Consider the following 25626-nt stretch of genomic DNA (forward strand, 5'->3'; position numbering starts at 1 on the left):
TCCGAGTCAGACAACTTTCCTCAGACACAGATGGACAGAGATTCTGCGTCCCATCGCGACAAACAAACGAGACATCACCTTGCCGAGCCCACCGCATCACGCTCCCCACCACGCCATAAAGAAACGAAAAAAGCGATCTCGATCTTCTTTACTTTCAAGCCTTTTACTTTAAAGATCGATTTGCGTGCAGCCCGCTTTCTTCTGCTCATCCATTCATGGGTTATCCGAAAAATGCACCTTTTCCTTTACAGAAACGAGCTCATGCCATTTAGAAACCTGAAGAAGATAAGGTTACACAGGGAATGCACATCGAAATCTTCACATCATCTTCAAGCTCGACACACTCAAAACGATCGACTCAACCCACAAAGAAACCAGACATTTCGTGCCGGTCTTTCCTAGTAGGAAGATATCTGTTTATTACGAGAAACTTAGGACTAAAGCTTAAACTCCACTGCACTGGACTGAACTTGGCGTCGAGCTCTTGCGGCGTTGGCGTCAGTGGCAGAAGATGACCTTGAGCTCGCGCGGCGAGGAGCACTCGTGCATCAGCGAGGGGCTGTCGTGCGCGAACGTGAACGTGGCGGGGCACGCGCGCTTGAAGAATTCCGAGTAGCTCGAGGCCCGGCACGTCTCCTTGCTGTTGTAGTGGTTCCTGCAGCACAGCTCGTCGGTGCGGAAGGCCTCGCACCCGCTCTTGCACGCCACCACGGGGCCGTGCCCCGGCGGGGACCGCATCTGCAGCTGGGGCGGGCACGTCGCCAGCAGGTCGGCCCGGCAGCCCACGACGGGGCACATTCCCTTCCCCTCGTGCGGCGTCACCGTCATGGGGACGTTGAAGCCGTCCACGAGGCTGACGCCGTAGGAGGAGAAGTCGGCGTGGCCGTGGTGGATGGTGAACTGGGCGAGGGTGGCGGGGGCGGCGCCGCCGAGGCCCCCGCACTCGAGGCGGCCGCCGCAGTCGCCGGTGGCGCAGGAGAAGCGGCCGCCGTGGGCGTGGGAGCAGTGGGTGCGGGCCCAGACGCGGCCGGACCAGAGGGCGTCGGGGGCGGGGAAGGAGCGGTGGGTGAGGGTTGGGAGGGGGAAGCCGCCGCGCTCGAGGACGGGGTGGCCGGCGTTGGGCTGGATGGCCGGCCACACCGTGAAGGGGCAGTTGTTGACCAGGGTCAGAGTGAGTGCTTGGGAGAGGCAGGGGGCGCGGAGGAGGAGGACGAGGAGGAGGGTGGTGGTGGTGGTGAAGAGGAGCGAGGGAGTGGAGCTAGCCATTGTCACCGAGAGAGAGAGAGAGAGAGAGAAGGAGAGAGGGAGGGGAATTGGCCAAGTGTGAGAGGAGAAGGGTAGAGGGTGAGTGAGATTTTATAGGCGTGGAAGGAGTTCTTTGGGCCCTAATGGAGTGGCGGAATGACTCGTTTGCCCCCCAGCTCAGCAAGCTCTTCTTCTTTTGGAGAGGTGGAACCCTTTTATGAAGCCACTAAAACAATTGGCTTCGTGCGGACAATGTTTGTCTCGACTCGTTCGGATAGATACTACGAGTGTCACAGGTTCAGATTGTATCGAGTTTCCATCGATATCCGAACCGACCCCAGCATGATTGTCGTGTGTTTATAGTGTCTTGAACTGCGTGGAACTCAAATCGAAAATACAGCTCAGGTCGGTATGATTCAGATCGAGTTAATTTTTTTTCTCACATAACTCACTCTCTGTAACTATCCCCTTTTCTCCTTTCTCCCTTCCTCTCTATCCTCTGCCATGCTCTAAGTTGAGACATAGCCATTGTCCCTCGACCACAATGTTACTGGCGACCCCGCAGCCCGCCTAGATCCACCCGGCCGCGCCTCCATTTCTATCCTCTTCCCCTTTCGACCTAAGATCAGGGATTTTCCGGGACCTCGACATAGGATCGAGTCAAGCTCCATCAGAGGCGAGCCCATATATCTTGACTTGTTATCGTAGTCTCTTGTCCTTGTTGAGGAGGGAAGGCTTTGCTCACGTCGTGCCTAGTGGGTTCAAGTAGCTAGGTAAAGAGACACATTCAAGGTCGTTACAGATGGGGACGAGGGATGGAAGACATAGAGGGGTGACGACGTCGTACGAGGGCCGAAGGAGTAGCGGCCAAAACAAAGTGGGAGACCGAGATTGTGATCGAGCTACAGACGAGGAGTGGAGTCGACACTAGTGTTCTTGGTGATCGAGGTGCAAATGACATTTTTTTTTAGGGATTCACATTTTCGAGGAGTGAGTGGGTGTATTCTTTAATGTTTTTCGATTTGAGTCAAGTACCTGACCCGACCCGACCTGTGTAATCCAAAATTATTATGATGCAATTTTTTTATACATATTATCCGAATCAGAAAGAGACCCGACTTAAAAAAGATCCAAAATTTTCGAGTCGGTTCGGGTATTTTTGGCACCGCTGGATAATGAGGGAAGAATTTTGCTAGCATAATAATTTTTGGACAATTGTGAGATTAACAACATATTGTGAGTTACAAATTCTTAAAAAAATAGATCCCACAATAACTTATAATTATTTATTTTTTATTTTTTTGTGGTCCAGAACATTGTGTTAATTTCATATTAAATTAAGGACTGTCACTTAATCATTTCTTAGGGGGAAATTATCCAATCAATCACAAATCTATTGTGCGGATATCAAATTAGATATAAACTTTTCAATAATTTAAAGATGCCCCAAGAAGAAAACAAAATATAGAAACCAAATGTACACATCGAAACAAAGTGACCATATGTCTAATTTATTTAATGATCTAAATTTATAGGAATAGACGATCGTGCATTCAATTCAAAAGCATTTTGAACAATGCACATTGTGATTTTTGTTAGGGAAAAATTGTCCAATTAATCTTAAATTTATTGTGCGGATAGTAATTCAGTCATAAGCTTTTCAATTTTACATAATTTACTTCCATACCTTTGATCGAAAATTTCAATGTAGCCTTTTTGGGTGAATCTTCGTCGGAAATCGCTGACTTAGCGATGTGCCATGTAATACGATCGGCGATGACTGCACCGTCACGTCATCCATTTCCAAAAAGATATTGGTTAGAATGACTATATAGGAAATTCACTTAAAAATTTGGAACTAAATTAGCAAAATTGAATAATTTATGACTGAATTAATATCTATATAATAAATTTATAACTGATCGGGGATTATTTCTCCGATTTTTGTGATCAACGTTTCATTGAAAAGAAAGCAAGAGTAGGCAACCCACTGACCCGATTTTGAAAATTCAGAATCTATTGGCATTGGGGAAATGGAGGCCAGCTCAGCACATGGATCCTCCGAATTCCAGCCTACGTTCTCGATTCCCATTTGAGAAGTGGCGTGGAAACGACGACGTCTCGAGCTGCATGGATCAGCATGCATCAGTCCCGATGTGAGGTCGACAAACTAGTTGGCGCAATAAGATAAAGCTTCAACCCACCACGAGGTCGTGTCGGCTTCCCCGCTTTTAGAAATGTGGATTTTGTTAAAAACCGTGCTCCAACGAAGGAATCGGGAATCGGACTAAGCTGGCTAAGAACCGGCGTTTCCATTAGGATCGGTTCGGTTTTCAATGAGTACTGATCCGATTCCAGGCGTGAAATTGCCCATCCAATATATATAAAACGGAAGCATGCATCCAAATATCACGATATCATTTCGTGTGAAATAATAAGCAAGAGATGGAATCAAATATCCAAAAGAAAGCATTCATGTTAAAATCATGGTATCATTTCGTGTTTAGATTTCTTTATTATTCTTATCTTTTCCCTTGCAAAAAAAAAAAATACCCACATAAAAACTAGAATCATCATGATATTAATTGATGAATGCAATTTTTATGGGGATTGGGGACCAGTTCCATAGATTCACTCGGGAACTGAATTGGACCGACGGCCCGGTTCCCGAGTGGATCCATGGAACCAACGGACAGTTCTCAATTTCAATTTTTCGAAACCGGTCCTTAATAGGCAGTTCCCGGTTCTAGGGTGGGAATTGCCCATCCAGATCATGCTCACCCCTACAAAATTTCTAACACACTAAATGGCCTTTTGTTTTCGTGATAGGATAATATTTACTTCTATAGTTAGTTGGTATCTTATTAAATATGTTGGATTACAATCGTATGGGCTTTGAAATAATGGAGGCGCGTGCTAGCTAGCATCTCTCTACGGAGAAGGTGAAAAGGTTACTTTTGACTTTTGATAATATAGAAGAACGACCCTAAATTAAATTAACATATAAGTTAGATTAATATAATTTAGATGAAATTTAAATTGCATCGCCAAATTAAAGACACCCATTATAACCACTTCATAAGCCATGAATACCATATTTCACATTCACAACAAGCGGTGCATTCCAGTGGAGAGATCGTGAGTGCGCCGGTAATTCAGAAAACTTATTGCAAGGGTGCAATGGTTCCCAAAATTTTCGATTAGTGCAATTAAGTCCGAGAACTTGTTAACTCTTTAATCCATTGCCTCTATTAGTTCCGTCTAGTTCGAGCTCAAATCTATTGCCGGCATCTAAGATTGATGCCGCCCGAGCGAGCCGCCGGACCATGCGAGACGACCTCAAGCTTGCGCTGTTGGTGCCGTTCACTTGGTCTTGTTGTTTCTGCTACCAGCTTGCTGGGGACATAATCCGACGCTGTTCGAACCCACATCTGTTCCTCACCTGCGGACAGATTCAATATCAACCCATTTCCCCCCTTTTCTCAAGTCTATTTCCTTTTAGTTTTTTTTTCTAAAATGGCTGACGTGGCAGCAACATCAGCACATCTCTCTTTGAAAAACAATAAAAAATGTCACATCATTTTCGGTTAGTTAATTATACGGAGTTAGCGAAGGTATTTGACTGCACCGATTTGATAAGTTTCAATACTTGATTGCACTTTTAGGACTCGAATGTACTTTTACAGCAACTTTTAAGACTTTTAATGTAATTATCTTTATATTATATAAGAAATTCATTCATGACATTGTAGCTGATGATCTGGTCGTATTAGCATGAGATTATTACTTACGCAGTGTTCCCCGCCCAAAAAAACCATCGTCCTATTATGAAAAACATAAAAAAAGAAGATAAGAGCTGGATTGGCCTCTAATAACCGCTTTTGAGTTCCTAAGGATTATCGTGATTTTCACCGGAAAAGTCGATTCCGAAAACTGAAATGAAATATCGCGTGTGAATTGCAGAGAGATCGAGGACGATTGCTGAAGACTGTGGAAGGTCATCGAGGCCATTGCCCTTGAGAGATGACCGCGATGGCGGCAGTAACGGCGACAACGAATAGCGATAGCAATAACGAATTTCTCTAAGTGAGATACTCTCTCCACTAGGGGTGTCAAAAAAGCCCATGCCGACCCGATCCGACCCTAAATTTTAGGGTATTTTGGGGTTGGGCCTTAGTCTTCTTCTGATAAGGCTTTTAGACGTGGGTATTATTAGGGTTGGGGTAAGATTAGGCTCCACCCATTGACACATTGGGACCACCCGCAAATCTCCCTCTCTCTTTCCCCTTCTCTTTACATGACGAAATCCTAGATCTAAGCCAACAGAAGCATTGTTCTTAATCCCCTGAGCAAAGAGGCGCCATGGCTTCGAAGCTCAGAGAAGCCACGACGGCGCTAGCAATCTTGGCCCACCAGGCATCATCCCCCCACCACGTGGCTCCGATCTCGGCTGTCCGCCGCCGCTGCCGCCTCGTGGCCCGGCGAGGACGGGATGTCCGCGTCCTCCGGTTTCAACAGCTCCGGCAAGCTGCACCGAGAGCTGCAGGCGCTGCATGACCGGACGAAGTCCCCGCTGGCTGCGAACCTGAGCTCCGGCACCCGGAACGGCGGCAAGGGCAGCGGGAGCGAAGGTATCGAGTGGATTTTCTTGCTTTTGCTGCTCTTTCGGAACAGGCTGTGGAAGACGGACGCCGGAGGAGGAGGCGGCAGAGGTGGCAAAGGTGGAGGTGTTTGCACGGCGGAATGGGAGGTCATCTGGGGTGCCAGTTGGTGGGCGGCGTCGTTGTGTAGCGTTTCTGGTCTTCCGCTTCTTCTTTCTCTTTCTCTGGTTGTACAACACCGAAGCCAAAACTGTCTTTATCTCCTTCGCCACGCTGCTCTTCCTCCACTTGATCTTCGCATACTTGTACTCTGTCGGCGGCGTGGGCGGTGGCCGCGGGGGAGGCGGCAATGGTGGCGCCTTTCCGACTTTAGCAAATTTAGCTCCATCGCTTGCCCTACCTGCCGAGCTTTCGGGAGCAACGGCCTCGTATGTGTGCCTCATCGGCAGAGGAGGCGATGGCAGTGGCGTAGGTGGCAGAGCTGGAGATTTCGCCGCTAGTGGAGGCGGAGGAGACACCCTATAAATTTCGAGTCGAGTAGGGTATCATGAAATCCCGACCCGACCCGACCCATTGACACTCCTACTCTCCACTAGGGGTGTGCAAAGGAACTCGGAACTGTCCCGGAACCGGACCGGACTGGAACCGGCGGTTCCTGTGGAGACCGGTTCGATTTTTTGTTCCAATTTACTAGAATCGGTGAGTACCAATCCGGTTCTGGGCGTGGAACCGCATACCCACCCACCCACCACGACCAGTAATATATATATTTTAAAGAAAATTTTCAACAAAGAAAGAAAACATTTTAAGAAAAATCAAAATAATAAAATCCTTAATCTAAAACTCAACATCCATTGACTGAGTGTTTGTCTCGTTCTCATTTTGTCTGAGTCGTCTCTCTATCTCTTATTTATGATCTCGATTCTTAAGCTCATCGTCCATCAACTCACGGCCTCGACTCCAACTCCCAATAACTCACGGCTGCGCCGGCCATTTATCGCCTCCCTCTCTCGATCTTGGTCACCTCCATTTATGTGAAGCTTGGGGACACACCAGAAAAATCGGATCGGATCGGACCGGACTGTGGGTCCGGTCCGATTCCTAAGTGGATCCATGGAACTAACGGGTGATTTCCAGTTCCAATTTTTCGGAACCGGTCCTAAGTGAACGGTTCCCTGTTCCACGGTGGGAACCATCCACCTGGACCATGCTCACCCCTGCTCTCCACCACCACCACCTTCTCCAACAACAGCTCCACCCACCCCATTCGGATTGAGCTCGAGAACGGTAATTGCATTGGATCGAGTCGACTTGACTCGACTAGACCCCGACCCAAATTAACCTGCTTATAAATGGCCGTCTTGTCCATGTTCCTAGCTCGACTTCCGACGCCGGCCCAACGAACGATCTGGATCCGGATCCGGGTCAAGTTCCGGTGAGGAATCGAAATAACGTGCTGGGGTCAGAGTCGGGTCCGTGCGAGATGATCAGGGGTGCATCGATTTCAAGTGGGCCCGCTGTCCAGCTTTCCCGGAACCAAATGGGCCCCCCCTTAATCATCTCATCAAACGGCCCTCAGTTTCCGGGCTAATGCCATAACTGACGATCTGGCCCACTGGGCCTCCATTAATAATAATGCAGTAAGGCATTCTGTTTTTGCTTTTTTTTTTTGGTTTTAAATTGCATTGGAACAGTAGTATTGATTGCATTTTCTTTTTTGGTCGAAATATTGATTGCATTGAATATAGAGAGGATTGCAATAATTTTCGCATTTGATGTGAAAAAATGTGGAAAATCGACTTGTTTTTGCATTTTTAATGGCGGATACGAGAGAAAGAAAATTGCTGGATAAGTCTACGAGGAACGATAAGGGCGCCAGAGATTTTACATGATTCAGCTCGAGTATTGTTACCTGCTTCGCGGAGAGAGCCGATCAGCGATCGTAAGAAAATTCGCTATTAATTCGGGGAATTACGCCGAAGAGATTCTCCATCGTGTTCATTCACAATCTCTCATGGTACTCTCGCCAAGGAAATCCACGGAATTAACACACGAGATGGAAATTTTATGCGTAAAATAGGAGCGTAACCCCACTTGTGTAATGATGTTGTGCATCCTTATCTAAACAAATGCAAATCTTCGTGCTCAGAGTTTGAAATCGAGAAAGAGTACGCGATCGAATCTCGGCAAGTTTAGGACTGGGGAACGCTTGCACGATCAAGCCATTATGACTATGCAATTCTTCAAATTCATAAGTTGATCTCTTTGCGATTTACTCTCCTTGTTGATGTCTTTGGTAATTTCGTTCTCTCTTGTTTGATAATAAATTTTAAGATACGTAGAGTTCTGCGTTATTGCACAAGAATTAGTATCATAGCCAAATGCTTGATCGGCGACTCATTCTCAACATGTACCGGTGTTTGGTGGATATCTCAAAAAAGGAAAATACTAGACACGACTCTCTAATCAATGTGACAAATGGCGTCCCCCAACTTCCCGCTAAGCTTAGCTGGGCCAAGGCAATTGAGGTAAAGTCCGGAAGATAGATATTGTCGTGACGAGTACTTGCCAAACTCGACATAGCCAATGTGAATGTTCTCGAGTTAAGATAATGTTGGCGCGGAAGGATACCTAGACTAAGAGGGAGCGAGCCTAAAGCAGGTGGCTCGCATATGAGAGAGGAGCGTAACGTGAAACGATTAATATATCATAATTCAATCCTAACTTATCGGTTTAAATTTTCGAATGGAGATACATCCAATAGGATATACCGCGTTATTCAGACTCGGCCTTTCTCTTAGCGATCTTCCCGGACCGAGATATCGGGTTTCCGTTGTGCCTCCCAACACGAACAAAGCATCCTATCGCACGTTCGACTAGGGAATACAACTGTTGAAGTATTGTGCTACATCGCTTGACAACGGAACGGGTCCTAAACGCTTTATATATTCATGTAGTGTCCCTTTCGTGAATGTGTTTCCACCCCCATTTGTTAAATTTCATATGCACTGCTGAAAATTCCACGCGCTTAAATTTTTTGGCAGGACTTTCTATCGACGACAGAGTTACTTTCGAAATGACAACAACAATATGATCAAGGTGCATTTGAATTGTCGTGCAAGATCGATTAGTTTGAATATGGAGTACAGTTCGGTGCGGTCGTGTTCCGTCAAACGTGCGCGTACGACCCAGCTAGATCTTCGCAGGTGACCGTTGTCGAGCTGTGTTCCTCCCCCTCCTCCGCTGCCTTTGCTTTGCGTTCCCCCCCACCACCCCGAACAAAAAAAGATCGAAGCTTTTTTGCTTTCGCGGACGCCCGCGTGGGTGATGCAATCACCACCGATTATTTTAAAGGCAAATCCCATTCAATTCCGAAGATTTTCTCCCAAGAACTCCCTCTCTTCTCTCTTCTCTCTCCTTCTCCGTGGCTTTAATGATGCACGAACTTTAGCGAACCCCATGTGATTGCGAGCTGATCTTTTTTCCTCCAACTGTAGATTTCCACCACTCTTCTCCCCCCTCACGCATCTTCATACAGCCCACCTTCCACACACATCCCTCCATCGTCCCATCCTATATAAACAGGCAATTCTCCTTTCGCCTCTCTCGTTTTTTTCCGGCAAAATTTGAGGTCCGTCCGTGCGTTCTTGTCTGGTTTTGAGCTCGGAGGGGGGCTGTAGTGATGCTTCGTCTCCATCTCGACCCGTCTCTGGCTTGAAGCGGTTGAGAATTTGGGCTGGTGGGTAAGTGTTTTTTTGTCCTGCAGCAGCCCTGTTTCTCCACTCTGAAGCTTGCAAGATAACCCCCGAGTTTGGATCTTGTGAGCCGTGAGCGAGAAGTTGCCGAGCTCTGGCTTATTCCGGGAGGTTGCTTCGCGCTTTGTGGCTTTTCCGAGAGTAGATAGCAAGTGGGGTCTTTCCTGTTTTCTCTTTTGGGGAAGTCTCGACTCCGTGGTTGAATTCTGGGGGCAAGTTTCGGAGTTGATTGTTTGCTTCTGCTCTGCGTTTCTGCTCAAAGCGAAGTTTTTACCGTTTGGGTGTTCTCAGTACTCGCTAGGAAGGTCATAATTGGAGTTGACAAGTTTGAATTATCTGAGCAAACTTTTCAGTTGGTTGGGAATGTGAAATTGGAGTGAGAAAGATGGCAACTTTCAATCATCTGGGGCTTGCGCTGAGCATAATCTTCGGTTGCCTCTTCTTGGCTTTTGTAGCGGAAGTGTACTATGTGCTGTGGTGGAAGAGAAGAAGAATAGCCTCGAGTAGTATTGCAGACGTCCCAGAAGAAGAAGACTACACCAAATACGCAAAAGAATTGCTCCAACTCATCTGCTGGAAAAGGCCCTCTTCGTTTCAGCACTCCGCCAACGCCAAAAACAGCAGCGCAAATCCAGCCAATGGGAAAGATTTAGGTGCGAATGGGCACGAAATGTCAGACCTAGAAGTTGGAAACAGCAAGGACTTGCTGTCGAAGAGCCTTGGGGATCAAGAGAGTGTGGACTCGGAGCTCATGAGGCTCCACAACCTCCATGGCCCGCCGAGGTTCCTCTTCACAATCAAGGAAGAGACTAGGGAGGACTTGGAGTCTGAGGATGGGAGGTCAAGGGGTGATAAGAGCAGGAAAGGCTCAAGGACCACGAGCTTGAGTGACATAATCTTGGCCCTCGACCAGACCCAGTTCCTCACTCCTCTGGCCTCACCTCCAATCAAGTCATCATCGGCCCTCAACCCCCTTGAGAGTTACAGCAGCAATGGGTTCAACAACCCCCTGTTCGAGTCCTCGGCAGAGACCGAGTGGGCTCGGCCTCCGGAGTCGCCGCCGCCGAAGTTCAAGTTCCTCAGGGATGCAGAGGAGAAACTGTGCAGGAGGCTCAGAGAGGAGGCTGCTAGAAGAGCAGGGGGTCAAGAATGTGGCTTTGCAAAGCCCTGCGGTGGTGATGGAGACAACAAAGAAGGGCCTCTTGTGAGGATCATCGTGGGCAAGAATGGAGAGAAAAGGGAGGTTCTTTGGAATGCGATGCCGCATTTTCCTTCAAGCACTTCCCAGGTACTCCCGCTGGCATCTTCTCCAACAGCAATCAGACCCCTAGACAAGAACTCCATTGTTCATTGATCTCCATGAACTCTGCCTTAATGGGCCCTTGTTCATTCTTTCTTTTTGAAATTTTTTTTTTTCTTGGGATGTGATTGCTTATCGTGTCGATTCTATTTTAATCCAAAAGGGCACTTGATTCCATCCGAGCTAGCTGTTTCTGTTATGTGGGGATTTGGGTAAAAGGCCTGATAAGTGATAAGTAGTGTCTAGGACATTCTTGGTCGTTATGAGTCATGAAGCGCACCAGAAGATGCATGAGAGTTTGCCTTGAGCATTTAATGCGAGCTCATTGAAATGAGAAAAATCATGGTAAGGTCACGTCAAGCTCGAGTGGCGTGGCGACCCTCCCAGCTGAATTTTTCAGCATCTAAATCATTCAAATGTCCAGGAGCCTTTGGACACAAAACAGGCAAACATTGAACAAGGGAAAAAAAAGGAAAGAAGAAAAGCGAAAGAGAAAGGAAGACCAGCATATATGGGCTGCCGCTGGAGCCTTCTCAGCAATCACAAGATCACATAGTTTTCTCTAGTTTTTTTGCCAAGTGGGTGTGTGAAAATGCTCAGTCGGAAAGGAAAAGATTCTCCTTTGGCTGGCTTCAAGCTGATACCAGAAGAAAAAACACTGTAAAATCCTTTTACTTTAAGAGCGTTCGAATCACTTTTCTTCTACTTTCTGATTCATTCTCTCCCTCGCTTTCTCAAGAAATCTGATTCTTGGGTACATATGCTTAAAGCGAAGGAACAAAACATGGTGCCATGAACAGCTTTAGTCGTGCAGACGAAGTCTTCTACCTTGTTCGTCTTCTCTGTTTTTTTTTTGTGTTCCCCCCTTTTCTTTTCCCTGGTCACAAGACAAGTCATTATCTCCATCTTCATGGAGGTGGAGGACGGTGTGGGGCTGCACCAGGCAGACCCCAGAGAAAGAAAAACAGAAACGGTTGGCTCCTCGTCATCGTCGTCATCATTATCGTCTGCAATTTTTTTTCCTTTTATTTTCGCTCAGTTCGTATGCATGTTGTGAGGAGCATATAAGCATATGAATAAGAAAAAAGACGTGATGGTTCCATAATACCTACTTCGTGCCAAAAACAAAAGATGAGATGGGGGGAGGAAGGTCTTCTCGAGTCACGCGTCGAAACGCATTATGGTGTCCAGCTAATTGTTGTCCTCTTGGTCGTTTAGATTGATCCGCCCCCCGTTTGAAAAAGGTGGGAAAGCAAGAGAAATTCCTACTCCCACGCCACCGCAAAGTCATCTCTTTGTGCTCAAGTCAATCGAGGGTAAAGACTTTTTTTTCCGTTTCCTCGGCACGAATTTAGGAGTCGATACACCAGAGAGAGAGAGAGAGAGACAGAGGGAGATGGTAGTGGCGGTCTTTGCCCAACTCATTCTAGAAAAGGCAAACCCCGAAGAAACCGAACCCTTCTTAAAGAAGGACGCGGGAGTGCCATGACTCGAATTCGAGCCTCGGGGACGAAGGGATTAGCCCCGGTCGTCTCGTTCGAGCAAAACCCTTTTTAATGACTCAAGCGATCGACTCGTCCAACGAATGAATCACACGAGAAAAGTCGCCGGAAGAAAAACGAAGGGATCGCGCGAACAAAGGTCCGAGGGGACGAAATGTCGAGCAGCACATAGAACGGGGGGAGACTGGTTTTTTCACGAAATTTGAAAAGTAAAGGGGTTGGGGGAGAGGTCGATTCCAAAGGAACAAGTGTTGGACAGGCCTTGGGAGAAAAAAACAAGGGAGAGAGTCCATCGGGGCATTTACCTAAACAACAAGAAAACGTCGTCGTTGTTGTTCACGCGATCGGGCCGAAAGTTTTTTGCCCCCACCACGCACACACACACACACACAAACCTCCCTCCCTCTCCCTACTCTCGAAGTTTTATCAATTCCCTTTGCAAAACCACCACCTTTTCCTTTTCTTTTCTTCTTTGTTTTTCCGAGATGGACAATCTTTTAGAAAAGAGAAAAAAAAAAGAGATTTTGAAGCAGTGAAAGTCACACCACCACCAGCGCCCATTAAGAAAAGATGGTGCCTTTCCGAAGTATAGAAAAAGCCTTGAGAGATTGATTAATGATAAATGCAAGTGAGTGGGTGGAAAAATGTCATCCTCTGTTTTTTTTTTTTCTATTAATTCTAGATTTTTTTTTATGGCGCCAAAAATCTCAAACTCGTACCTGTGTGACGTATTTATCTTCCGTCAAAGTTCTGCCAATGATAACAATTAAAAATCTAGTTACACGGACGCCAGAGAGCAAACAGTGTTGGCATAGCGCCCATATGTCTTAAGTGAAATAAAAACGACGTTGTTTTGGCTGAAAAATCATTAATGGAACATTGACGGAGGGAGGGTAAATGTGTCACGTAGGTGTAAGTTTGGGGGGCTTTTATGTCACAAGAAAAAGTTTAGGATAAATACGTCACGGTTAGATAGTTTGGCGTTTTTGATATCTCAGAAAGAAATTTAAGGTAAATGTAGCACGGTTGGGCATAGTTTGGAGGTTTTCCGTGGCTTTTCCCCTCTACGGAAATGTTGAACCACGTGGCATTTTGTGGACCGCCCGAAACGCCAATCGCGGAATCATTTCGTGCTCGTGTCGTCCATCCAAAACTTTCGATCCGCACCTTCGTATTGTCTCGTTGGTTTTCGGTTCACATTAAAGAAAAAGATAAGGGGGGCCAAAAAAAACCAAAACTCCCCATTGATTATAAAAGGACGTACGACACGACGACATGCTACCAACTGTTTTTTAGAAATGGGGGGGTAAAGCGATCTTTCGAAATCGAACTCTTTGGTTTTTTGCTTTATTTTTCTTGTATGGACATCATTTGAATATGGGTTGAAGAAGCTAGATACTCCGAGACGTAAACGTTGTTATTAATAGTGAGGGAGACGACACCAGAGCAAACATGTTTCCATGTGAGGGTGCGGCCCCCATCAACATTTAAAACTCGAAAATGGCCGACCCATCATCATCATCAATTCCATTTATTTTCAGATCTGCCACCCACCCTTCTCTCTCTCTCTCTCTCTCTCTTTTTTGGGGGCCTCTCCTCCGTTCGGAATTTCGGGAGCGCAATGAATGTGTTCACTGATGGGGCGTGCATCGTACTTCCCCATCGACAGGAATGCATGGGGTCTCGCGAGCACTGTATTGATCAATGTCTGATATTTGTGATCAGTAGGATGATCTCAAGAAGCGCTGCCAGATCCCGTTGGCCATACTTCTGGTGGTGTCGCCTGGTTGTATCGGCGTAGAAGTCCTTGGAGCTCGGTACCTCGAGTTCCGCGGACATACCGGCTACTTCCTATCAATCTCCACATGAAAGACAAAAACCCTCGGAAATTCTCGAAGAGGCGTCTCTAGAAATTCTCAAAGTTGAAAGACTTATCAGATAATATAGAAGACAGAAAGACGGAGCCGACTGAATCCTGCCCTGGCGGAGGTCATAGGATCAACGCTCTCGAGCCGCCAAATGACTTTTATAGTTTCGGTTTGTGTATTATTTGTAATTTGAGTTTGGGCCAATGAATATGATTTTTAACATGAATATTTGGGAATAAAGACACTAGGAATGCCATAACTTTTGTACGGTGCTCACTTGAGTGTCATAACTTTTTTTGGCTCACTTAAGTGCCTCTTCGGCAAAAAGTGATCACTTGAGTGCCATCGGCCATTTGGCAACCGGAAAATACGACGTGGTTTCGCCGGAGCTGACGTTGACAATATTTTAACATTTTTTTTGAATTTTTGAATTTTTTATTTTTATTTTTTCTCTTGCTTTGCAAATTTTTTTCAATGCCGGCGAGGGTCACCGGCGACCCTCACTGTCTGCGAAGGCCTCGCCTAGATTGGGTGAGTGCCGCCTTGCCCTTGGCCGCGAAGGCCGTCGCCAGATCTAGGCGGTCGCGAGCGAGGTGGCCTCGCCAGATCTGGCGAGAGCCTTCGCCGACTCCCCTGCGACTGGCGAGGCCGCGATTGCCCCGCCAAGGGCCTTTGCGGCCGCGAGCGAGGCGGCGAAGCTCTCGCCAGATCTGGCGACGGCCTTCGCGGCCAAGGGTAAGGCGGCCATCGCCCAATCTGGATGAGGCCTTCGCAGCCGGCGAAGGTCGCCGGTGACCCTCGCCGGCATTGAAAAAAAAAAGGAAATAAAAATAAAAATAAAAATAAAAAAACATTTAAAAAATCCACGTCGGATGAGAAATTAATAAAAAAATCCACATAGGATGGTTTGCCGGAAATAGTACTCAAATGACCTATTTTCGCCGGAAGTAGCACTCAAATGATCTTTTTTTTTTTTTTTTTCTAGAAGTGGCACTTAAGTGAGCGAAAAAAGAGTTATGACACTCAAATGAGCGCCGTACGAAAGTTATGGCACTTCTAGTGTCCTTATCCTTGAATATTTGCTATCCAAATATGATCTCTTTCTTTTATAATTGAGAGTTGAAAGTAGACAGGTGTGAGATGCTGGGAAAATTGTCAAATCAGTCCTAAACCTATTATACGGCGGCCAATTCAGTCCTAAACCTTTTAATTTTGCCAATTCAGTCCTAAACCTTTTAAATTCTTGCCAATTGAGTCTTTCCGGCCAATTTTGGCCGGTCGGCGCTGACGTGGCCGCCGTTCAGCGGGGTGAATGTTAGGATTTTGCCAATCTTCTGTTGGATGTAGCCCTAGTTTAAGAATGAGCTGGATAAAATCTTCTATTTCGCTGTGTTTGTGCGCCTAATCCTAACATTCACCCCGTTCTTCCTCCTCTCCCGGCTGCTTTCAATATTCCGAACATATCGCATAGGCTCATTCCGTAAATGGCAATGGCGATGTGCTTTCTGAAATTCCGAGCGTTGCTCGCGCTGGAGGCCATCGCGTTCCATCCGTCGCTCCTTTGGCCACGGGGGGCGACGTTTGTATTGCGGCCGAAAATCTTCTTCAAGAAAAAAAACAAAGCCGGAAAGCGTGGCCCGCACTGCAAAGGTAGCTTGCAAGGAAGCTCACCAAAATTTCGGGTACTTCACGAAATCGAGGGGGTCGAAATTTTGTGGTCTGTCCTCCCCTAATTGATCAAGCAGATGCCTTTGCTACCAGTCTTTGCAAAAGACCATTTCTTTTCGCACGTAGACAGAAGAGAAAGAAGGGGGGTTCGAGCTGTCTTAGGCAATTGCATGTGATGGCGTTAATAAAAACATGTGGACTATTCCACCCCCTCGTGCAGTGCGGGAAGCCTTTCCCCTCCTCTTCCCTTTCTATTTCGTAGCAATCAATGCACAGCTTTTGATTTTCTGATTTTTCGGATTATTTATTTATCGTGCCAGTCGATTCGGCCCGACACCTCTTTTGGCGGAGGAAGGCGATCGGGATTCCGAGTTCAAATCTAGTGAGAGACGACAAGGGTCGCATTTAGCAGGGGTAAAGTGATGAGGATGTTATTGCTAATTAGAACAATATTTCTATTTATGTCTCGCTTGATAGAATGGTGGAAGTATATAACCGTGTCGCGTTCACTAGATATTTCAATGCGCGGCTTCGTCATCTTGAATTTTTGTGTTAAACTGCTCTCGTAATTCCCCTTCCACAACCATTGTTGCACCGTTTTTACTTTGTTCGAAGTTCGCTATAACAACCGATATTACGTCATGCTTAGTACAAAAGTAAATGCACTATAGTAATTCGAACGGTTGAGTTCGGATGTTGGAGCACCGAATGAATTCGCCTCCAACCAGTTTTGAGTTTCATAGAATTTCCGAAATACAACTTGATCTCGTCCCACTACTAAGAGATGTGAAATCCACACGTCAACACAATTCATTTAAAAAAAAAAAAAACCTAATTGGCTCGAGTCGAATTTTAAGATCGATCGATTGATCGATTATACCGCTTCGCGCCGTGAGAAACATCAATATCTTTAGTTCTATTTTCTAATTTCGACATAAGGAACTTGTCTAGCCAAATTGATTTTTTAAAATATAAATTTAATCTCTTTGCCCGAATGTCACTGAATTAGTTTAGTTTACCAAATAACCTAAAATGTAAAGGGAAAATGAACCTGAACTTGAGGTTTATTTCCATTGTATGCTAATCACAACTGGTTGAGTGAATTTCTTAATTCAAAAATCGACAACAAATCTATATTTGCAAAAAGAAAAAAAGGAGAGAAATGGCTGAATTTCGGGCTTGGTACGACCCAAATTGATCCGGTCCGGGCTTGTCATTCGGGCCCATAAACCCCAGGCCCGGTATGCTTTATTGGGGCTTAAATCCTGAAAAGCCCGGCCCATATTCCGCCCTTCCAATGGGCCAGGACCCCCGGGTCGACTCGGGCTGGGCCTGAACGTTCGAGCGGCGGTCGGACCGGAAACACTACGGCTCGACCCCGATCTCCGTACTCGCCGATTTTCTCAGACAGACCTGCAGAAGCCTCGGCCCTTCGAAACCTCAGTACGGCGACCCTGCTACCTCGGCGCAAAGCTGGTTCCGATCCGGCGCAGGTACGCTCCGTTGATTCCAGCCGCTAAATCTTGTTCCTTTTGTGGCGATTAAGCAGAGGTTTTTGAGCGCAAGAATGAACTCTGTTTGAGTTTAAGTTCTGCTGGGAAGCGCGCTTCTTGATTTTCTTTCGAATCTGAAGTCCCTCGGGGATACGATGGAATTAGGGTCGTGCCCGCTCGATCTTTTACGGCGTTCTCGCTGTGTTGCGAAAGTAAAGATTCTGCTGAATTTTGCTGGGTCCCTTTTGAAAAGCTGTCCTGTTGGAATCGTGGGTGGGGGGATTCTTGTTCATTCTTGTGTTTTTTCAGCCAAGTGAAATGCAGATTAACTTGATGGCATGATCTTTCTTGATAATCGATTTTGCCATGCTTTCTCTGTTGGATGTTGCACCCTTGAATTTCATTTGTTAGAGTAGCTCACACGGTGCCGATACTGAGCAATTTTACCGGGAAACCCGATAAACCTCTTGTCGAGTCGGGCTATTCTTTGTTTGAACGAAGGAAGTGTTGCAAGTTATATTCAAAGTGGGATGTTTTTTGGAAGGAAAAAAAAACGCTATTAGCAGATTAGCATCTGGAAATTAAAGCGGAGTGCGTAAATATGTAAATTCAAGTGCCTCAAGTGCTATTGTGTATATACAGGTTAAGGTTACTTTAATCTAAACCTCAATGATATTGGAAATTGTTTAGCAAGTCATAGATCGCGTGGATTTGTTTGATACAATGCTGCATAAGCAAACTGAATCATGTAATACTTTTTTGAACTGTTAATTCATCTGAAAGAATTTTACTGTTTACCGCTTGGTAGGGTCTTGTTCGCAATACTAGAGTAGATCTGAGTGAGACCTTTAGCTTCTCTAAGCAGTTCCATTAATGCTGACTTTAGTTAAGTTTTAAGGAGTTTGACATTTAGAAAATGTTTACATGCGTTCTGCTTCACTTTGTACACCCCTTGAACAGGAATTGATTTATCCTGATGTTTGAGTGTTCCTCTAGTGAAGTTATTTCTTATCAATGGCTCAGTGTAGAGGTGAAATATCGCTGAGTGTGGAGGTGAAGTGGAGATCACGTATAATGAAAAGTCAATGCTCAATGATGCATTATGTTTTTGTCTGGATTATCTGCCAACATGTTGTTTATGAAAGTATGAGCATCACACCAAAGTTGTAGAGAATGGAATGTGGTACTGTTGGTAATAAAATGTTGATGCGGACGTTCTTGGTGCTTTGATTTGGTTTTCCAATCAAATGGAGAGTTGGATGTTAGGGCCTTAGCTACCTTTTTCCCATTTGCAGGATATTCAGATAGAACTTTCTTCCCCTTCAAAAGGAGTGTGATGGATTCTGTGGACATGTTCTTTTTGGGTTTGGTTTGCTGTTTTGGTGGTTGTACTTTTCTGGATGACACCAATATCCACTTAAATTACTCTGTTCAATATGGACTATCTATGTTCTTTTAGCAAAATTGTGGTCATTAGGCGTCATAATCATGTACTAGCCTTTTTGGTTGGTTCCTAAATCAATGCCATATACCGGTTTTCCTCTCTCTCTCTCTCTCGCTCTCTTGCTCTCTTGATCTGCAGCGCTGTGATTCTTGCTTCATACGAGTAGTGTGGGTTGTTTGAATATATTAGGAAGGCTTAGGCAGTTGCTCATAGTTTATCTGCCTGAAAGTGTTTATTGAACTGCTGTGATGGAAATTGCTACAGGAGATCTGGTTCAGTGTTTCCTGCTGTTTAATCTTACTATATTTGAAGGTCTTTCATCTCTGGTTTGTCTGATAATGACCGTTGGGATGTGTGCAGTGAGATTCAAAGTACAATGGGCCGAAAAGCAGGAGCACTGTACATCAACCCCAAAAAGTTTGGTTCGCTTCAAAAGCCATGCATGAAGGAAATGATATCATTTCTCAATTGCTTGGCATTAAGCCAGAACAATGATGAGAAATGCGTCCGGCCAAAGGAACTTTTGAGTGCTTGCATGGATGCTCAGGTTTGTTTTACTTTTTCTTTGCGTATCTATTCTTATTATCTCTCTCTCTCTCTCTCTCTCTCTTGTGCATGATTGTGAGCCCGATACCTGTATGAACACATTTTTAAGCAGAACCACCTTTTATTTTTGGCTCTTGTTTGATTCAGAGTGGAAGAAACAGAACGGCTTGGGGAAGCATTAATTATCACCTGCAGAGGCTTAACAGGGGAAGGAAGTAGTTCAGCTGCGTAGAGCGGCTGGTTGAAATTGATAAGAGTTTCCAATTGAAGAAGCCAAGTAGAAGATGATATTCAGTGCCGAGTCTGAACATTTGAGCAAGTCCTTGTCTGTTCCCGCATTTGAAAATTTTTTGGAACTTGGTTCTTTTCACTTGGTTTAAGTTTCTATTTTAGGAAAGAAATAATTTAACCGGAGTGCTTCATTATGAGAGCTGAATTTACGCTCGAGTGTTTCGGGTTCTTTTGCCATTTGGAATGCAAGTTCTACTCACGTAGCAGTTCATCGATCTATCTGGCAATCTTGAAGCGCTGCCTCACGACCTGTAGTAGAGTTTGATTTTAAATAATGACTGGCGCGAGTTTCATCACAGCTGGAGTGTATATTCTTGAACTTGCTTCTTCATTTTCGTGGGGATGTAATATCTACCACAACTCTGGTCCGACCTTGTCATGTAGAGATGGTTTTAAGTAGGCTGAGAATTCAACCAAATTGCGAAGGATGGATGTTGAAAAACTGGTCGTAGCTTATATATAGGAAGTATGACATTGGAACAGAAACTTTTGCTGTCGACACATGGGACAAATTTGCGAGTCCAACAGTTATGTAAACAGACATCTCTTCCATTAAAAAACTTAGGACGATGATGGTACATTTAGCTCGTGTACATTGTATACTGATGTCAGAAATAACTTAGCCCCTCCTCGATCTCCCTCCGCGCTGCCACCTTTGGCCGCATTTCTTCCGACAAACAGTAAGAATGATGCGGTCCTTGCCACGGGCTGACAAAAGAATTTTAACTTGCATGGCCAGGTGATTTTCCCACCTGCGACGAAAAATGAAAGCTGGCTTTCCAAAATGTTTCCCAAGAACAGAGAAAGAACGAAAAATCGTATAAACAGTTAGCTATCTCTTTGGGGGAGAGGCTGTGTATGGTGAATCTGAGCATCGGCTTCTTCAGCTTGCGCCTGAGCCTGCTTCTGCTGCTCGACATACCGGCTTATTCGCTCGAGTAATTGTGCCGCCTTTCTCTTCCCTCTATCTGTCCCGTTTTGCGCCAAATCCACGAGTGAACCCATCACTCCGAGTTCTTGTGCCTTTACTAGGTGCCTCTGATCTGCAGAGCAGAGATGCGCCAAAATTGCAGCTGCATTCTCTCTGTTTCGTGGAGAACCACGGCCGATAAACTCGACAAGAACAGGCACTGCCTCGGCAGCTCCCATGGCTGCCTTTCCTTCGGAGTGACTAGCAAGTATCGCCAATATGGCCAAGGCCTCATCCACCATAGTACCCACAGGTTCGGTGAGCAGTCGCATTAGTGTGGGCACGATACTGGCCCTCACAGCCTTACCCTTGTTGCCTTGGTATATACACAAATTGAAAAGTGCTGTTGCAGCATCTTTCTTCCCCCTTTGGGTACCTTCACTTAAAAGCGCTACTAGCGGTGGTATTGCGCCCGAAGCACCAATGGTGACTTTATATTCATCCACGACCGAAAGGCTGAAAAGGGTGGCTGCCGCATTTTCCCGCGCTTCCATGCTTCCCTTCTTCAGAACGTGAACTATACCAGGAACTGCTCCCGAAGAGACGATGGTTCCCTTATTGTTTTCGCATATGGATAAGTTTAGAAGAGCTGTTACGGCATGCTCCTGCGTACGAGAGTCAGGTGTTAAGAGGAGTCTTACTAGGAGAGGAATTGCGCCGGCTTCAGCAATGGCGACACGATTATCTGCATTGCGCTTCGCAAGAAGGCGGATCTCACCAGCGGCAGAGTGCTGCTCTTCGGGGATGTCAGAGATTAGTTTACGGAGAAGAACTTCAATCTTTGCACGATCAGCAGGGGAGAAGGCAGAAGTAGCTTTATTAGCGTGAGAGCTCGCAGGACGTTTAGGCGGTTTGATGCCATTTGCTTCACACCACTGAGCTATGAGGCTGCGCAAAACGTAGTTCGGTGTGAGGGAGGTATTGGCGAGGGTTTGTTGTGTCTTTGGACATGTTCCATGCCCTTCTTCCAGCCATTTCTCAATGCAAGAGCGTTCATAGGTCTGCACTGGCAAAACGAGGATCATTCTATATACAGTGTAACATGTAACAGGCATATGGATATGCTAATGTAGAAATACAGATAGGGATTAAGTCAAATGACTCTTATTAGTAGAGAGAGAGAGAGAGAGAGAGAGAGAAGAGATACGTGCGTCGCCCTGGTAAAAGAATTGGATGTATCTTCAATTTTGAATTGCTTTAGAGACGAAAAAAGATAATGAGTTTTGTTCTGGTATATCTCAAAATATTTCAGGCTGCTCTAAGCAACTGCAATGAAATGACAAAAGTAAGCAAGAGTTTCCAATATGCTCTTCCAATGGCGGGACCTCAGACAGAACACAAAATTGTGAATGTGATACACCAACTCGAATGCTTGTTATTTATGGTCACTTGAACAGGATGAAAGAGGGTTAGACAGGCAATTGAGATTCTAAATCCTAATTCACAGAGAGAAAAGATTGTGCATCCTTTTACCTGTCCTGTTGAAACAATGACAGGATCCTTCATCAACTCTAATGATATTGGACAGCGGAAATCATCTGGTATAATGGGGGCTTTGTGGTTTCCATCAGCAGATGCTTCTCCAGCTGAACGCAGGGGTGAACTTTCTACTTTTGCAGGAGCATTCATTTCAGGGTTCTCTGTCTGAACAAAATCTTTAATTTTCTTCAACAGCATGGACATCTTCTCAATGCTCTTCCCTGGATCCTCGCCACTAGCAGAAACCATCTCAAATAGAGCAAGCGATTCCTGAGTAAGGTCAGTTATTTCCATCAATTGCAACTTCGCAATCAATCTCCTTAGGACAGTTGGATCTGCAGCTGCGTCAATGCCCTCATAAAGAGACAATAGATCTTGATAGAGTTCCATGTCCGGTGGATCAGTCCGTCCTTTGGCTCTTCTGAACTGTGCAAGAACAAGCTCAACCTGGACAAAGAAATCAAATTGAATATAAGCACATTAAGAGACAAACTGAGCTTCACTGAAGCGTTTACAAGCTGAATATCAGCAGAGATGATTGTTGGTTTGAACGATTGGCAATATCTGACGAGCTCTATAAGGTGCATATTTGTGACATTGAGCATCATAATAAGGCCAGACAGCGTAAAAGCGAACTTAGGAATATATGAACTGTTGAAGCTCAAGAAATTACTGATGATAGATGAAAGGAAGATAAGTCTAAATTGAACTTCTAGTTAACGATGTCCCGCACCACTGGCAACTGAAACTTGCGTAAATGGAAAACTACCTGCTCCTGAACTTCGTCAGATATATCGAGTTCTTCATAGGAAATTGCACTTAGAGCTCGTTCTATATGCGCTGTCACCTCGTCAAACTTGCTCATGAGTTGCTCCCTTTCTAGGACCTGCAAAATACGAAAGATCGAAGCTAAATAACGGCAAGAACCCAATGGGCAAAGCTTAGTAGTGCCATAACGAAAGACTAAGAGCTCGTGACAGCCGTAGAATACTGTCAATATGAATGATTAAGATACAACCACGTGACAGATTCAAGAACAAAGCGGCAGCAATGAAATCATGAATTGCATTTTGTCAACAGATCGATATTAAATGGATCGAGGGTCAGGAGCACAAAAGTCCAACTCAAGCTTGCAGACCGAAGTTTATTGACAAATCATAAACTTCATCAAAGTGGGGTAGAGGTGGAGTGCGTTGACCAAAGCAGTTGATTCGATTTCCCATATGTATATCTCCCTTTCCTATTTCAGAAATCTTTCCAACTCAAAAATACTTGATGACAGATGACGATTCGAACAAAGCAATCCAGTCTCTCTCAGTTTGAAAACAATCAGCAAACCCTTTAGTCCGCGATACATATTTTACTAGAAATGAATGCTCAGAAACTGGAAATCAGGAATCCAATCTAGACAGCACCACAGCTTGCAAAAGAAGGAGCAGAGCCAGAAATTTGGATCAACCGCAACTACTTCCATCGGTGTTGCCTGATTTCATACCCTGCAGTCACGAGATTGCCTCGAAACCGCGGCTACGAGCGACGTGATTCAGTTGTTCGCAGGCCCTCAACAAGTGAATAAGCAGATTCCTAAATCTAGCTGCGAGCTCTAACTCCAGCTACGGCAGCAGCAGATTCAATGCTCGCCTCGATTCCAAATCGAGTAAATCAACTGAAAACGACTCCGAGAACTAAGGAAAACACACACACAACAACAACAGCAACAACAAAAAGCATGCGCGCATTGATTACGGTATAGCATCAGAGCCGAAAAGGCAAAAAAAGAAAGCCACGTACAAACCATGTAAATCTTGCTCCCCTCGCTCCCGAATCGGAGCAAATCCTTGGCCGAATCCAGCGCTTCCTTCAGCGAGGCCAGGGCCCCCGCCGCCCCCTCGCCGACCGGCCGCTTCGACTCCCGGACCTCCTCGAACATCGGGATCAGGAGCTTCAGCCGCCGGGCGAGGTTGCAGTACTGCCTCTTCACCGCGCACCTGTAGTCGGAGATGGAGGCAATCTCGTTGACCGTCTCGATGAGGCTCTCCGCGAGCGCGAGCTCCGCCCTGTCCGCCGCCGCCATGGCCACCTCCGCCGCCGCGAGCAGGTTTTTCCGGGCCGGAGATGGCCGAGCGCCTGCGGCGTCGATCAACTGTAAGTGCGGGCGCTGATCCTCGAGGAGGAGGTTGCCATGGTGAATGCGTACTCCATGTGAGAGAGATAGAGTGAGCGTATTTTATATCCGTTTGCGCAATTTTAACACGACGGATTCGCGTTATTTACGAAAATGCCTCGATCTGGACAGTGGACACTCCAGAGTTTACCTTATTTACATTACCGTTACGTGAGATGGCGATGGGCAGCGTAGGCTGATTGGCGCGGCGGAGAGATCTTGAACTTGAACCACAAGTAGAACGGATAATGACATAAATCACCTAAGAATTTTAGTTTAATTGTCTGACGTGATCCTATACTTTTGATATATGTTAAATTTAGTTCCTGAATTAAATGAAAATCATTTTCATAAAGTCATGTCCAGGGATAATATCGAAAATATAAAAAATTTACTGACTTCATTGTTGAACTAAAGTTCAAGACGTTTCGTGTCATTTTTCTGGTTGCAAAAATGCGTACCGGGGGATTTTATACGTAACAAGATTAAATATATATCGAAATCGTTCGTACGGTTGATGTGCTTAGTGATGCTGTGAATTATAGTCGATTTTTTAAAAAATGTGGATCATATTTAATAATTTTGCTGTATTCTTAATATCTGCTTTTTTTTTTTTTTTAGAGAGAGAGAGAGATGAGGATTGAGGAGGGGGACATGAGGTTGGCATGGCTGCAGCGGCTTGGCTTGACTTGGCTTTGGCTTCGCCTGCTTGGCATGGACTGGTTAGTGGGTAAGGTCAAAAGCACGCGCGATTGATGCTCAGCTCGGCGAGGAAGTAGTAGCAGCAGCAGCAGCTATTATAATTGGCTTGAGCATGATGGCGTTCGAGAAATTATTCGGTGGATTTTTGGACTACTGTAAATCTAAATCCGATTCGACAAAAAAAAAAAAACTAAATCCGACAATTTGAATTAAAATTTATATGAAACTCATGTGATTCCAATCATTTTTAATGATTTATATTCACTTTTGTACGCGTATGACATTCACGTAATAATTTCTCTCGATGTGAGCGGGATGCATAATATAAAGATGCTATTGGATTAGGGGTGAGTGGTTTCGGTTTTCGTCCAGATTCCAGGTGGAACCTGCCTAACATGTTCCTTAATTTTTAGAGCCCGAAATCTACTATGTATACCTAAGAATCCGTAACCTACCGTGTCATGGGTTCCACCTATACTCTTAATTGAACAATTACAGTAAATTATCATATCTAATAACCACCATTTGCTACTATCCATCGATCACGACTCATATATAGACACACGGAGAATATGAAATATTGACAAAGTAAAAGTGT

The 25626-nt window shown here is 45.4% G+C and overlaps 4 protein-coding genes across 5 annotated transcripts; 2 read left to right on the forward strand and 2 right to left on the reverse strand.

The window, feature by feature from the left end:
• Positions 1–244: 244 nt before the first annotated feature.
• On the reverse strand, positions 245–1305 carry LOC115663593 (osmotin-like protein). The gene has a single exon (XM_030585582.2). It carries the CDS (start codon positions 1264–1266, stop codon positions 499–501), a length of 768 nt encoding a protein of 255 aa, XP_030441442.2. The 5' UTR covers positions 1267–1305; the 3' UTR covers positions 245–498.
• Positions 1306–9156: 7851 nt separating this feature from the next.
• Positions 9157–11083, forward strand: LOC115670553 (uncharacterized). Its single transcript, XM_056320053.1, has one exon. It carries the CDS (start codon positions 9987–9989, stop codon positions 10953–10955), a length of 969 nt encoding a protein of 322 aa, XP_056176028.1. The 5' UTR covers positions 9157–9986; the 3' UTR covers positions 10956–11083.
• A 6219-nt stretch (positions 11084–17302) lies between these two features.
• Positions 17303–19867, forward strand: LOC115670555 (uncharacterized). Its single transcript, XM_030591872.2, has 3 exons — positions 17303–17432; positions 19237–19423; positions 19570–19867. The coding sequence occupies exons 2-3, from the start codon at positions 19253–19255 to the stop codon at positions 19639–19641; spliced, it is 243 nt and encodes an 80-aa protein (XP_030447732.1). The 5' UTR covers positions 17303–17432; positions 19237–19252; the 3' UTR covers positions 19642–19867.
• A 278-nt stretch (positions 19868–20145) lies between these two features.
• On the reverse strand, positions 20146–24372 carry LOC115670552 (U-box domain-containing protein 13-like). 2 transcript variants are annotated; one of them, XM_030591868.2, is made up of 4 exons: positions 23958–24372; positions 22932–23048; positions 22157–22609; positions 20146–21684 (listed from the first exon to the last, which is right to left on the reverse strand). In XM_030591868.2, exons 1-4 carry the CDS (start codon positions 24234–24236, stop codon positions 20542–20544), a joined length of 1992 nt encoding a protein of 663 aa, XP_030447728.1. In that variant the 5' UTR covers positions 24237–24372; the 3' UTR covers positions 20146–20541. The 2 variants fall into 2 exon arrangements, with proteins under 2 accessions (XP_030447728.1, XP_056175910.1); XM_056319935.1 differs by having other exon boundaries at positions 23954–24093.
• Between the last annotated feature and the right edge of the window lie 1254 nt (positions 24373–25626).

This window comes from Syzygium oleosum, unplaced genomic scaffold (genome assembly GCF_021117445.2).
Source record: "Syzygium oleosum isolate NSW1041296 unplaced genomic scaffold, Sole_v2.1 Sole_v2.19, whole genome shotgun sequence".
In the NCBI taxonomy this organism is placed as follows: domain Eukaryota; kingdom Viridiplantae; phylum Streptophyta; class Magnoliopsida; order Myrtales; family Myrtaceae; genus Syzygium; species Syzygium oleosum.